Source organism: Phacochoerus africanus, chromosome 3 (assembly GCF_016906955.1).
Source record: "Phacochoerus africanus isolate WHEZ1 chromosome 3, ROS_Pafr_v1, whole genome shotgun sequence".
NCBI lineage: Eukaryota > Metazoa > Chordata > Mammalia > Artiodactyla > Suidae > Phacochoerus > Phacochoerus africanus.
The window spans coordinates 121,894,171-121,908,574 of record NC_062546.1 but is presented as its reverse complement, the minus strand read 5'-3'; the positions used below and the strand labels follow the sequence as shown (position 1 = coordinate 121,908,574).

General features: G+C 40.7%; 1 protein-coding gene across 3 annotated transcripts in view; it reads right to left on the bottom strand.

Moving 5' to 3' along the window:
- HERC2 (HECT and RLD domain containing E3 ubiquitin protein ligase 2) overlaps positions 1-13,743 on the bottom strand; it is a 214,175-nt gene extending 200,432 nt beyond the window's left edge. For all 3 annotated transcript variants that reach the window (XM_047772566.1, XM_047772568.1, XM_047772567.1), the window contains exons 1-3: positions 13,432-13,743; positions 12,923-13,024; positions 1,015-1,129 (exon numbers count right to left, since the gene is read on the bottom strand). In XM_047772566.1, the coding sequence (XP_047628522.1) occupies positions 1,015-1,129; positions 12,923-12,994 (187 nt within the window). In that variant the 5' untranslated portion in view covers positions 12,995-13,024; positions 13,432-13,743. The remainder of the gene's footprint in view (positions 1-1,014; positions 1,130-12,922; positions 13,025-13,431) is intronic.
- Between the last annotated feature and the right edge of the window lie 661 nt (positions 13,744-14,404).

Below are 14,404 nucleotides of genomic sequence, written 5' to 3'. Positions count from 1 at the left end.
AAAGCTACACTAAACTCAACCTAGTTAATAATATGTGTGAAGTGTCTAAGGGAGCCAGGTAAGGTGTACCAAAGGACAGAAGGCTGAAGATTGGTAGGATCTAAGGGATGGGTGTAAGGTTGTTCACTGTGTAGACCTTTCAGTTGTTCTGGGTGTGTGGAAATTTTCAAAATGAAATATCAGGGAAAAAAAAAAAAAGAAAGAAAAGACCTAACTCTGCCAGACACTGTAACTGAAATGATATACTAATGTTTTCCCACTGTATTTTCAAGTGGACACTCTCCCAAATAATTCTACAAAGAGAAAAGTACTTCCTAAAATAATATTTTTATCCATCCTGATGATTTTCAATAGGCGAGATTAACAAATTTCAGCAGTGGGTCTCAGGTGGGGCTTTTCAGATTCTACAGGCTTAGGGTGGGTCCTAGCATCCATTTCTTTTTAAATTCTTAAGAGTGATTTTGATTCATAGCTAAAGTCAAGAACAAATGAATGACAGACTTTCATTGTGTTTTCATAACTAGAGGCCTAACCAGAGTGTTCACTGGTATCTCCCTACATAGACAAGAGGATACAACAAAAGGAGTCCACAGGTCAAAGGCTTCCAAAAAATGTTATATACACTCCCACAGGAGAGTCATACAGGAAAAATTTCAGGAATACTAATTATTTCCACTTGACCTCATAATAACCACAATTTATAGTATGCCAAAGCAAAATATATTTAAAACTTAAAGAAGAAATAGTAACTGGAGTTCCTAAGAGCTGCAAATGAGACATAAGAGGAAACACCACAGCAAGGTGGTTTCACAATGAAAAGGCCTTCAATTCACAGAGAATAATGAAATCCAGGCAGCTCCTAATATTAACCATGATTTAGACATCACCGAAGTGAAAACAAAGCTTCAGAGTTATGCTCATACTCCTGTTACTGCAGCACATTCCAAAATTTTTCATAAAATACAATTTATAAAGGTCTTCACAAAGTGGAAAATACTAATTACAGGCCCTTACCTTTTCTAGGCGGAAGCTCTCCATTCTGTGTTAATTCTGTCCCAGTATATACAATTTCTCCATCTTTAACCATTTCATTCCACAGACCACAGAGCCCATCTCTTGTGAATGCAAGCTGGCAATGACAAATAAAATAAATTCACAGAGTGATCATATTCACAAGTCAATTCTTAAAGGATAATGCGAAAAAAATATATCATTCTCACTTAGTAATCATTCAACATTTAATGAAAATTGTTCCAACAAATATAGTTAAGTGCATAATAGTTTATATACTGTGCTAAGTTTTGCTTAAGACACAAGAAAAATCTTGCAGGCACATGCCTGGGAAAGATAAGCCAGATGCAAATAACATGATCACCTATAGGGAGATGGGAAGGGGAACATGGGTAGAAGGCAAGACTCTGAGTACACCTTCTATTTACCTCTGAAATGCATAAATGCTTTCCACCTTCAAAAAGAAAAATTAATAAAAAACCAAAACCTATAACTGGTAACGAGCAAATTAACCTATTTATCTAAAAGAAAAGTAGAGGGGCTCCCTGGTGGCCTAGCACGTAAGAACTTGGCATTGTCACTGCTGTGGCTTGGGTCTGATCCCTGGCACTGGAACACACGTGGGGCATGCCACACACACAGCTCCAAAAAAAAAAAAAAAGACATTTTTAAGAGCAATTTGAATTGAAAATCCCAATATGAACTTACACTTGAAAATATCTGCTTGCATTGTCTTTCAAAAAGACCTAAAATCAATAGCATTCTAACAGCAGTGAATACACCAAGCACCCACATATTGGTTTCCAAGTACCAATACCCACTAAAAGAAACCGGGGCTATATGAAAAAAGGCTGAATCAAGCCTAGGGCAGAAAGATGAGCTTGAAATATCACATGTTTGGACCAAAAAAAGCTGCTCAAAGTGTGATAGGGATTCCACCACCCAAATTTAGAATAACTTTTTTTTTTTGGCTGCACCTGCAATATGCAGAAGTTCCCAGGCCAGGGACTGAACTTGAGCCACAGCAGTGACAACACTGTATCCTTAACCTGCTAGTCACCAAGGACTTCCCAAATGTAGAATACTTTTGAACATCAAAATACATAACAACTGGACTGAAAAAGTAAATACAAACAGGAGTCCACAATGATATTTAAAGACAAAATTAAAATGTTCTTAGTTGTCAGTATCCAGGAGTCAGAAAAGATTTCCCAGGCAGTAGCCAGAGAAGGGCAGAACACACAGAGAAGGCAATCATTCTGAAAACTGCAGGTGCAACAGAAGCCCTCTTATCAGACAGACACTTTACACTAAAACAGACACATCTGTTTGCCCGTCTTTTAAAGGAAAGCCAGGGCCTTTTCTTTGTTCACAAGTCTACTAACTTGCTCTTCATCATCTTCTAGCGTTTACCACTCCCGTAAAACATCCGCTCTTTCCAGCTGTTTTTTTAAGTGGAGCAAGAATTGAAGAGCACTTTGTGAGTAATCTCAGTACAGAATTCTTCTAGACTTTCAAGACTTTCCCCAATCCTTTACAGTACTCTCTTACCTAACGTGTACAAGTAATGTTTTTTTAGCATCTATTATCCAAATAATGTGTAATAGGCAAATCTAAGACACCCTCAAAGATCCTTGCCCAGTGGTGCCCATGCACCCTGTGTAATCCTCTGAGTATGGCTGTGAATAGGATGGGACATCAGACCCATGACTAGGTTTTGTTTCCTTCTGTGGAAAAGCTGAAGGAATTTCTTGCATATAATTAAAGCCTCACATCAGCTGATTTCTAGTTAATCAAAAGGAAGATGATTCTAGAGTCCTGTCAGGTGAAAGCCCTTCAGAGGATGAGACCATCCAGAACAGACACTCTCCACAACCATTGCCAGGAGCTGTCTATGGAGAGGGTTGTCTCCTATGAGCCCACAACTCACAACCCCAACAAACTGAATTCCGCCAACAAGGACCCTAACGAGACCCCAGATAAGAAGGCATACTGGCCAGCACCCTGACTGTAGCCTGTGGGTCCCAAAGCAGAAAACCCAGCTAAGCCATGACCAGACTCCTGACCCACAGAAAGGGAAAGAGCTGCTAAATTTCTGGTCAGTGACTTGTTACACAGCAGAGAAAACCAATTTGGCATCCAATTTAGTTTCCACAGAAGCAGTAATTTTCTTTCAGCACTCATGTTTTATCTGTTCCCATCACTAACAAGATAACTGCCAAAACACTGGACTGTCGGAAAAAGTATTAACCAGCAGAGAGAAGAGTAAAAAAAGTGAGCCACAAACATTCAGGGCCCCTAGAAAGACCTGGCTCACCTGCTGATCTGGGTAAGAGGAGGGCAGCTAAAACCTCCAGGCCCAGGCAGCCACAATGGCAGGGAGGCAAATAGCAGCCAACTAAACAGCCCTATGTGTGCCATGCTCCAGCCTTTACACACCACCTCCACGGGCTCCGGGGAATAAATGATCAAGTCTCCAATTATAAATAAGTGTCAGGGCAGTGGATGGAGACAAAGGAAGAAACCAGAAACAGAGAAAATAACTTAGGAGATCTCTGTTGAGAGCTCCAAAAAAAAAAAAAAAAAAAGGATGAGAGCCTCAGCCAAAACAAGGAAAGAAGAGTATTTAAAGTATTTCAGATCAAAGAGGACAGGTCAGACATTAAATGTGAAAAATGAAAACAGACTCAGCATGAGAGACTTAGCTCAGTTTTAACCACTGAGATCTGCACCAACCACTAAACACAAACATGGAGATCCTCTCCCCATGCATGCACACACACATATACACATATGCACTCACACAGATACACATTTACTGCAAATACAAATTCAGATCTTAGCAGAGTATTCAGGGCTAGAGGTTCAAATCTGGGAGTCAGCAGCAAAGAGGCCGTAGACCTGGAGGAGAGGCCACCAACAAGGACAGAGGGTGGACCAACGTCCTCAGGCCCTATGGCACACTAGGATTACTGAAGAGCGGCTGGGGATGAATCATTTATAAAGAGGAAACCAAGGAAGAAGCCCCCTTTATGTGGAAACAGGAACAGTCATTCCCACCCATTCTTTCTGTAGTGCTGGGAAGGAAAAGGGTGGGGCAGAAGCTGTGTAGAAGGTAGACACTGGGTGTTTGGAGGGATATTCATGGTAGAGGCCTCCCAGGAACTGAGGACCCAAAAGCAAGTAACCACCATTCAAACTACAATGGTTCAGGCATCTAAAAGGATTCGGGGGAAGGAGGAACATTGCTAAGGCAACTAAGCAAGCTTCCCTGGTCAAGAGCCTGAAAGAGCTAAAGTGTGGAAGGCAGAGATGAAGCCCCAGGTACAGCATTCCCAGGCAGTGGAAGGGAAGCAAAGGATCCCAAGGAGAAAGAAGCCAGGAAAATGGCACTGGGAGAATAAGCAATAAAAATCACTTCAGGGAGTTCCCTGGTGGTCTAGCGGTTAGGATTCAGTGCTTTCACTGGCAGAGCCTGGGTTCAACCCCTGGTCTGGGAACTGAGATGCCACATACATCAAGCCACTGAACACAGCAGCCAAAAAAAAAAAATTCAATTTTTCAGGTTAAGAGTAGTCCTACAACAATCTATAAATAGCTTGTCTTTATTTGTAGCCACTTTACATAAAAGTTCCCAATGGGTGACAATACAGATCTTAAATTTTAACTTTTTGCATTTGGAATCCAGATACCTCTAATTAGTATTATTTGGTCTTAGGACCCTTTTCCAATTTGCTCTTATATTCTTACCTCACACCTCTAAAATGACATGGCAGGAGAAGGCATTTTCATCCTGAAAAGAAGCCAAGAGGGATAGCAACATGCCCAGTTTTGAGGAACAGTAAATAAAACTCAGAGGTTCAATCATTTGACCAACGCCCACAACACTGAGGCTGTCAGAGGTAGTTTTTTGGGAAGATGCTTAACTCCCAAGCTTGTTCTCTTCTCACCAACACAACATGCACCCACGTGCACAGTAAGGAGGCCCAGGGGAGAAATCGCAGATGCTACCAACACCTGAAAATCAAACAGGATCAGGCAAGAGGGTCCTTAAGGTGTCTATTAAAATGACTACTTCAGAACTGTAAAATTACACAATATAATCCAAAATAGAATACAAGAAATGAAATAAATGGCATTTTGATTAACTTAGAGATTAGAAAATGGGGCTTACTTCTATCTTTAAAATATGCCTGAAAAGTAATCTGTTCAAATATTTGCATATGACTAAAGTAAACATATCTGGCTTTTTTTTCTTAGTCTTGCAGAAAATTACCTTCTGCACCCTTTGAACACAGAACAACATACCAATTCCAAAAAATCTTAAGGTTTCTGGAGCAACTGGGAAGGTCAGAAAGAAACATAAAAGACATCTGTTTAAAACCTTCGAGGCAGCAAGGAAGAGCAAGCCTGAGACCCAGAGAGGAGGACAGCACAGAGAGCCCAAGGCTGCTTGCCTAAAGGCACCTGCCTACTCCATGAGCAGGGCTGATACCAAGCAGATCTCAGTGGAGCTGCTGAGAAAGGGTGGAGCTGTGGTCCTCACAGGGGAGAGGCCTGGAAAACACGCCATGCTTTGAGCCACATCCACCAGAAAGATGGGTGAGGTGCAAGCAGACCTGCAGGAGCCCAGTTTGGAACAGTGACAGTTCCTTACTGGCCTGCAGTAATCTGTGGTCACTAATACTTCTAGTTTGGTACCTCCTCTCTAGATGATATCGTTATCAGAGCCTCAAATGATCATGACAATTTCTCACAGATAATACCTAAAACTCAAAATAAAAACCACAATGGGTAAGACAAGACCACATATTTGAAAAATGAAAAAAAAAAAAAACCAAACAACATAAAACAGATCAAGAGAGGAGCCAGAGAAAAGAAAAATAGACATGCTTTGCCCTAAAAGGAAAGTCCAAGCAATGGATTAAAGTGCTGACACTTTCCCAGGCAGATGCCAGCACAGGGCAGGGAGGGGAAGGGCAGAGGGGGAGGCAGGATCAGGAAGTACATAACACAGCAAATTATGACAGGGGTCAAAAAATTAAGGCCTGGCCCAAGGGCCAAGTCTAGCCCACAGCCTGATTTTATATGGCCCCCAAGCTAAGAGTGGCTTTTACATTTTTCAGTGGTTGAAAAATAATCGAGAAGGAAAATCTTTTGTGACACATGAAAATTATGACATTCAAACTGTGATATCCATCAAGTTTACTGGAATCTACCAACACGCACTTGTGTTTATGTTACTGTCTGTGGCCACTTTCGCACAACAACAGCAGAGGTGAGTAGCTGTTACAGAGAACATATGGCCACAGAAATATTTACTATCTAGCCCTTTACAGAAATAGTTTGCTGACTCCCATGTTACTGCACTGGCCCCCACTCCAAGGTATGCTACAGGCATGCTCTCTAGGCATGAGGGGCTCTTTGCCAAGGTTTGCAAGAAGAAACCACAGAACCATCCAAGGAGGCGGGGAAAGGGGAGGGGTGAATTAAAATACCCAGTTCCTTTATCTTTCCTTGCCAAGTGGTGAATGTTCACCCCATGAAAGTGAGCTCCTGCTCTCCCCTACCTTAGAGACTATGTCACCTCCAACTCCATGACAGGCAGATGGGAAGCCACAACCTATGCCCTGTTGTTTGACATTACGTCCAAGACTAGAAGTAGAAGGGTGGCCCACAGGCATGCTGGTGTTTCAACCCACAGGGAAAGGAAGAGGCAGTCTAGGAATCTAAAGAGATTGCACAAGGTTTGATATGTCCAAGCAATTAACAGTTCAGATTAACAATATCAACAGAGAAAGGAAAATTATTTTTAAAATGTACTAAGCAAACTGCCAAATCACTTCAAACTAAACATTTAAAATAGATGCATTTTGGAATTCCCTGGTGGCACAGGGGGTTAAGAAGCCAGTGTTATCACTGCTGTGGCATGGGTCACTGCTGTGGCACAGGTTCGACCCCTGGCCTAGGAACTTCTGCATGCTGCAGGTGCAGCCAAAAATAAATAAATAAAATAGATGTCTTTTACTAAATATAATTATACCTCAATAAAATGCAAACAAAAATGTGGAAATTATAAACCAAAAAAAAATACTTTATCTAAAATTAAGAACTCAATGAATGAGATTAAAAGCAGATTGGGTGAGTTCCCTGATGGTCTAGTGGTTAGGATTCAGTGCTTTCACTGGTGCAGCCTGGGTTTAATTCCACATCAAGCCGCTGCACATCACAGCCAAAAAATTATTTTTAAAAAACAAAACAAATTTTAAAAAGCAGATTCTTCACCCATGAAGAATTAACTTCTTTAGGAATTACTTCTCTAGTAGAAAACCAGAAGAATATATCAAACAGCTGTTTTCAAACACTGGACAGCAGGTAGCCCAGAACTGTGATCCCTGAGACAGGCAAGAGATGAAGCAAGGGCAATAAGTACCCAAGCTTAACGCCTAGAAGCAGTTTCCAGGCTGCAACACAGGAAAGGGGAACCCAAATATAGCCCAGAGGTCTTGTTGAATGAAGGAGAAAGATCAGCTACAATTAAGTCAAAATGACAAGAATACAGGCAAGAAGGTTGGCTGCAGAGACACTGATCTCTGGAGAAGGGCAAAGGGGACCCCAGGAGACTTTGGCTGAGTGCTGATCTGGGCACTACCAAGGCTGGGGAAAGAAACTCTACAAAGAAGCAGGCAGAACCTCTGTGATTCAAAGTCTGGGAAAAGCTTGTGTTTTCACCAACCAGAACAGACCTCTGAGCACATCCTAAGAAGGACAGAGCCTTACTAAGGCAGCTATCTTAGCCCAAGATTAAAGGCTCTGCTAAATCAGCCGAAACAAACTTTAGGATCAATCAGGCCAAACTGATCCCAACTGAACTTACATGCATGCCCGACAAAACTAATGTTCTTTAAAAGAATAAGATCCAACACAAAATAATGTAATATTTATAATGTCCAACACTCAATTAGAAAATTACCAGGCATGCAAACACGACCCATAACCAGAGCAATAAATCAACAGAAATGACAAAATCAACTAATTGAAATAAATCCAGAAATGACAGATATGAAGGAATTGGCAGACGACACTGTTAAAAGCTCTATTAGAAATATGCTCCATATACTCACAGAGAGGAAAATATGAACATGATGACAAGTAAAATGGAAGATATAAAAAGGACTGGAAGGGAATCTCTAGAGATGAAAAATACAAGACGTAAAGTGAAAACTCCAATGCACAGGATTACTAGACTAGCACTACAGAACAGTTCTATTATAACACACCATATTTAAGCATACAGCTATGATATGTTACACGCTTTCCCTTTTAAAACTCATTTACTCTGGGTTTTACCCACAATTACAGGTTTAATGCTCACCACCAGTCTTCTTGGCAATCTACAGTCATTCAGTCACCTAAAGATCTTTCTCTATTTGATTCCTCAGGAAAGGCTCATGGAAACAATATTTTCTGAGTTCTTGCTCATTGATAAGTTTGTGTCCTTTTTACCTGAAAAGTCAGTTTTGCTGGAACATAAAATCCTTGGCTCATATTTTCTTTTCCTGGGTGCCTTAAATATGTTACTCAGTTTTCTTTTACTTAAGGCCTTGTTGTCAAAGTCGGATGGTAAACTCATTTTATTTCCCTTATAACTACTATTAGTCTTTTCCAAGACCAAAGTTAGTTCTTTAAAAAAAAAAGACTAATAAAATACGTAAACACCTGACAAGATATATCCAAAATAGAGAAGACACAAATAACCAAAATCATGAGCAAAAAAATGAGCAATGCTACCTAATCTACAGACATGAAAGTAATCACAGACGTCATTATGAGCATCAAGGTACCTGCATTTACAAAATTCTTTTATTTCTATGTATCATTTATCGACTGGAAAAAAAGAATAGAATTTACCAAAATGTTCATGTTTATTTTTTTTAATCTACTGATATTTCCGAGCATAAAGTGATAATATATACACTTAACAACTTTAATTTTAAAAGCTTTTATGTTTCATTATTTCAAATTAATGATTACAAGACAAATTAAATCCAAGTTGAATTACTGATACACTCAACAACTTTGATGGGCTTCAAAGGTATTATGCCAAGTGAACAAAGCGAATTTCAAAAGGTCACATACCATAGGACATTCTCAAAATAACGAAGTTATAGAGATGGAGAACAAATTAGTGACTGCCATGGTAGAGAGAGGAAAGTGTGACTATAGCGGGACAGCAGCAGGGAGATCTCTGTGGTAATGGAACACTTCTTGGTCTTAATTGTTGTGGTGGTTATACAAACAGACAGGCAAATATGATAAAATGGCACAGAACTATGCACACACTGTACCCATGTCAATTTCTTGTTTTATTACTGTATTATAGTTACTTAAGATGTAACCACCAGGGGAATCTGGGAGAAGAGTATACAGTGACCTCTACTTTCTTTACAACTACCTATGAGTCTATTATTATTTCAAACTAAAAAGGTTTTTGTTTTTTTTTGTTGTTTGTATTTTTTTTGGCCACGCCTTCAGCATATGGAAATTCCCAGATCAGGGATCAAATCCAAGCTGCAGCTGCGACCTATGCTGCAGCTGTGGCAACACCAGATCCTTTCCCTGCAATGCCACAGCAGGAACACTTCAAAATAAAAAGTTTTTAAAATTGCTTCATACATATCTAATTTCATGTTCCACTTCAAAGAACCCAAAAATAGAAACTGTAGGAGACTCACTTGAGAATAGCTTATGCAAGAGAGAATAGGATAACGCCATTCTTGGACCCATGCTCAAAGATACACCCTTAGCCTTATGTCAGGACTAGAAAATAAATACGCATATACATTTTAAGAATAAAAAATGTTCAAGGTATCATGTACTATTTTTATTCACAAAAAAAAAAAAACTACCAGTCATATCAGACTGAAGGGCCTTTACTGTAAATATAAAAATGGTAATGGTAGAGATTGTATAGCTAATACTTCTTAGCTGTGTATTTTATTGCTTCTTCAAGAGAGTTGTAAAAGAAAACAAGGCAATTCAAGGGACTCCGCACAACAACCAGAAATGAGTATCAAAGAAATAAAAAGCATTATATATATAAAAACCAGATAGATGCATGCCATATCATGGGCACTCATTTAGAGGCAGCTGATAGCAAGGTCACAGGCCTGAATCATCTAAATGACTCTGATTAAGAAAGTCTAGGGTTAGGAGTTCCCATGGTGTCTCAGCAGATTAAGAACTGAACTAGTATCCAAGAGGATATGGTTCAATCCCTGGCCTCGCTGGGTGGGTTAAAGGATCTGGCATTGCTGCAGTGTAGGTCACAGATGCGGCTCAGGTCTGGCATTGCTGTGGCTGTGGCGTAGGCGGGCAGCTGCAGCTTTGATTCGACCACTAGCCCAGGAACATCCATATGCCACAGGTGTGGCCCTTAAAAAAAAAAAAAAAAAAGTCTAGTGTTAGTATCTATATTCTTTAAAAAACACACATATTAGAACTTTTCAGTCTCCAAAAATATCTCCTTTCTAAAGTCACTAAAAACTTCAAGGACACTTCAAACAAATAGTCATAGAAAATAGATTAGCTAAATCCTACAGCTAAGAAACATGTTTCTACTCCACATATTATTCATTAACCAGGCATCAATCCTGCTCTCAATATAAAAGCCTCCCCTAAGGAATGGACACTTTCCACTCCAGGTGGGAGAGACATCCCCAACAAGATAAGAGTAAGACCTAGCTGCAAAAGGCCTGCGTCCACAAAAGGTGTCTTCAGGAAGGATTCTGAAGAGTGAAACTATGTAATTTCTTAGGTATAACAACAATATTCATTCCTCATATTTAATAAGCTATGCCAGAGAAATTGTATAAAACCAAGGTGCACTATTTTCACATTTTTCTCAAGCTTCAATACTCATACTTCATTTTTCCTCTGGTACACTATCCAAAACCTAGGTCGCTTCATTTATTCCTAGGAGTTTGGAAGACTTCTGAATAATAATCAAATGTCTAAGAAGGGCCAAGCATTGCATAGTACACTAAATAAATTAAAAATAAAATGGTAGGAGTTGTGGCTCAGTGATAACAAACCCGACTAGTGTCCATGAGGATGCAGATTCCATCCCTAGCCCCACTCAGTAGGCTAAGGATCTGGTGTTGCCACGAGCTGTGAAGGTTGCAGACGCGGCTTGGATTTGGCATTGCAGTGGTTGTGATGTAGGCCAGCAACTGCAGCTCCAATTCAACCCCTAGCCTGGGAACTTCCATATGCCTCTGGTGGGGCCCCCCAAAAAATAAATAAAATAAGATGGTAAACACTTTAAGGCATAAATGGTTTTTCTTTTTATGCATATCTGTCTGCTCATTATAGGCACTCAACTCAATAATAAACTGATTTTAGGAGTTACCTGGTGGCCTAGTGGATCTGGCATTGCAATTGCTGTGGCAGAGGTTCGATCCCTGGCCTGGGAACTTCTACATGCTACAGACATAGGAAAAAAAAAAATCCCAAACTAATGATACAAGTATATAAAAATAAATAAGTAAATAAACTGGTTTTAGATCAAGATGCTAAAACTCATACTTAGCAGCTATTCAGTTATGACCACTGTGAAAAGAAAAGGCTTCATTAAATTAAGTTCTTCACCTCAGTAAGTTCTGTAAAATATATAAACACTAACATAAAAACAATTCTTAAAACCAGTTTGCCCGAATCTTAAGATTTCAGAAATAAGAAATTATTCATCTCTCACCATCCCCAACACTGCTTTAAAAAAAAGAGACAAAACCAGAAAGCAACTGCTGAATAAAAGGCAATGTTTAAACAAAAACAAACCCAAAGAGTCATTACCGCGCTAATTCTGGACCAAATTCTTCATATTTACTTATCTAACATTACACCATTAATAACAATCCCATCATCCACAACACAGTTCTCAACAGTTGGCTCGCCAACCAACTGGGACTCAACACTTAAAAAAATTTTAAGAGGGCCAATAATGCTTCATTACAAGCATTATGATCAGTTGCTCATGGAATACACAACTTGATAAACCATCATGTAGTACATAACACTGTATTTTAAAAAGGTTAAGATTACTTGAGAAATACTTAAAATGATTAACCTAAGGGAAGAGGAAAAAACACATTACACACTACAAAATATTTCAGACAGTGATTTCTAAAGGGAAAAGGGAGTTACAAAAGCAGATTTTCATTTGCAAACAAAACTAACCTGGGTTAAAGAATAGAAATATTACTGTTATTTATTTGATAATTTCTGGACAAGCTTGCAATTATTTTCAAACAAAATTATTAGAGTCTAAGTCCAACATCTTGCTTCCACCTGTCCTTGATGTGAAAATCCAAGGTTTTGTTTGTTTGTTTTTTACTGGAGTATAGTTGATTTACAACGCCAAGGACTTCTCTCAATAAGATCAGTCACAAATACCAAACAAATAGCTCAAGTGAACTTGTCTCTCCAGAAACAAACACAGAATCCCATAAAAAGGAGTGGGTTTCTGCAGGACATCATAAATTACTGTCCTTCTCCCCCGCACAACTAACTGAACACCTCAAAAAGTATCACTTAACAAAGTCACCAAGATATGGATAAGAATGATACAGACCTCTTAAAAAATAATAACAAAAATTTTTTCCATAACTCTATCTCATGTTTCTTGCACTTATAAATAACTGTAACTAAAATGTAGCTATGCGCACTATAAAACAGCAATAAAAATTGATACAATAAAAGGTAACTTTTAAGTTGTAGAAAATAAACCTGCTTTTCCAATATATGGTAAGATTTGATCTGCATGCCCTTACATATCCTAAGAAAAGCGTTAACCATAAATTTAACTACGGACGCAGGTGCACAGCAGGAAAAAGGTATGTCAAAACCCCACCTGTATATCTGTTTTCAACCATTTGGAATCAAGTCGAGCCTGGGCAGCCAAACAGAAAGAATCAGAAGGCATCTTTCCCCTGGTTCCTCCCAGTTGTAAAACCTGAAAGTAAAAACAGAAATGTTGAAGCCATAAACCTTTTCAAAATTTTGCAAAGACCCTCCCGCAAGGTTTAATGCCGCAAAAAAAAAAAAAAAAAAAAAAAAAGCGAGCAAGAACAGAAAGGAGGGAGGGGAGAAGCGCTGGGGGAGGGGAGTGAGAGAAGAGAGGAAAAGAGAAAGATGGAGCGAGAAAGGAAAAAGCCTACTTCCACTCCAAGTAAGAGTCACACAGGGGATTCGCTCGGGTCTATACTACCTCGGCGAGACCTTGAGAATGGACGGTCACAGAAACCAAATCACAATGTCATCCATCCCCTTCCCTTAAATCCAAAAGGTAAACACGCTAACAGACTGCAGGAAGCCCACATCTCAACAACAAATGACACTAGCATGCATCTGCCGCTTTACCTCTGACCAGCGACTGGTGAGTGAAATAAATTAATCAAAATTCACGTCTGCAGAAAAATCCAAAACAATAATCACTTGGAAATGAGAAGGCAGCCAAGACCCGCGCCGCCGGCGGTCCGCGCAGGCCAAGGTCCGGCGGCTGCGCCAACGCCCGCCGTGCTCCGGCTCGGCCTGGCCCGGGCCCGCACCGCCCCAGCGGCCGGCCGCCCTCGCCGCCCCGCGGGGACGAAGACCTGACGGCAGAGGCCCGGCCGCCTGGCTCCGGCGAGCGTAGACACAGCCTCAGCAGCCAGCGGTCGCGATCCCGGCGCCTCCCGCGGCCCAAGGGGCGGGCGGACGGGAGGTGCCTCCCCCCGCTACCCAGCCAATGGCATGGAGGTGTCTCCGAGGGTCCGGCCAATGAGGAGGATAAGCCTGCTCGCCCCGCCTCCGGACTCCCCAGCTTCCTCCAATCCGACCCGTCTTCCTCCTCGGGCTCATCCCTTGCGGTCAGGGCCAACCGCAAACGCCCGGAGGCGGGATTTCCGCTGCCCACACGCACGCACGACCAAGCTTCTGCCGGGTCTTCGCACTGCGCTCTCAAAAAGCCAGGCTGCCGCTTGGTGGTCTCAATGCTGGAGGATGTCCAGGTTTTTGCGGGCGCAGTTCTTGGAGGTGAGGCTGTCTGGGCTCTGCAAGAGCCTCCTCCAGTCTGTCCCGCTGAATGCAACCGGAGCACCTGGTAGCCGGAAACTCGGAGAAGGCAATGAAAGCTTTTAGTTCCAGTGAACGAGTAGCCAGAAAACAAGTCTTAAGAAATTTAAAACAAAGTCTTACAGGGTATGTTCTCTGATCGTAATAGAGTTAACTCAAATCAATAAGAGACACAGGACAATCCCAAAACACTTGGAAGTATAACAATACAGTTCTAGATAATCCATAATCTGAAAGGAAAGGAACTATTTTGAATTGAACAAAAATTAAAATAATACAT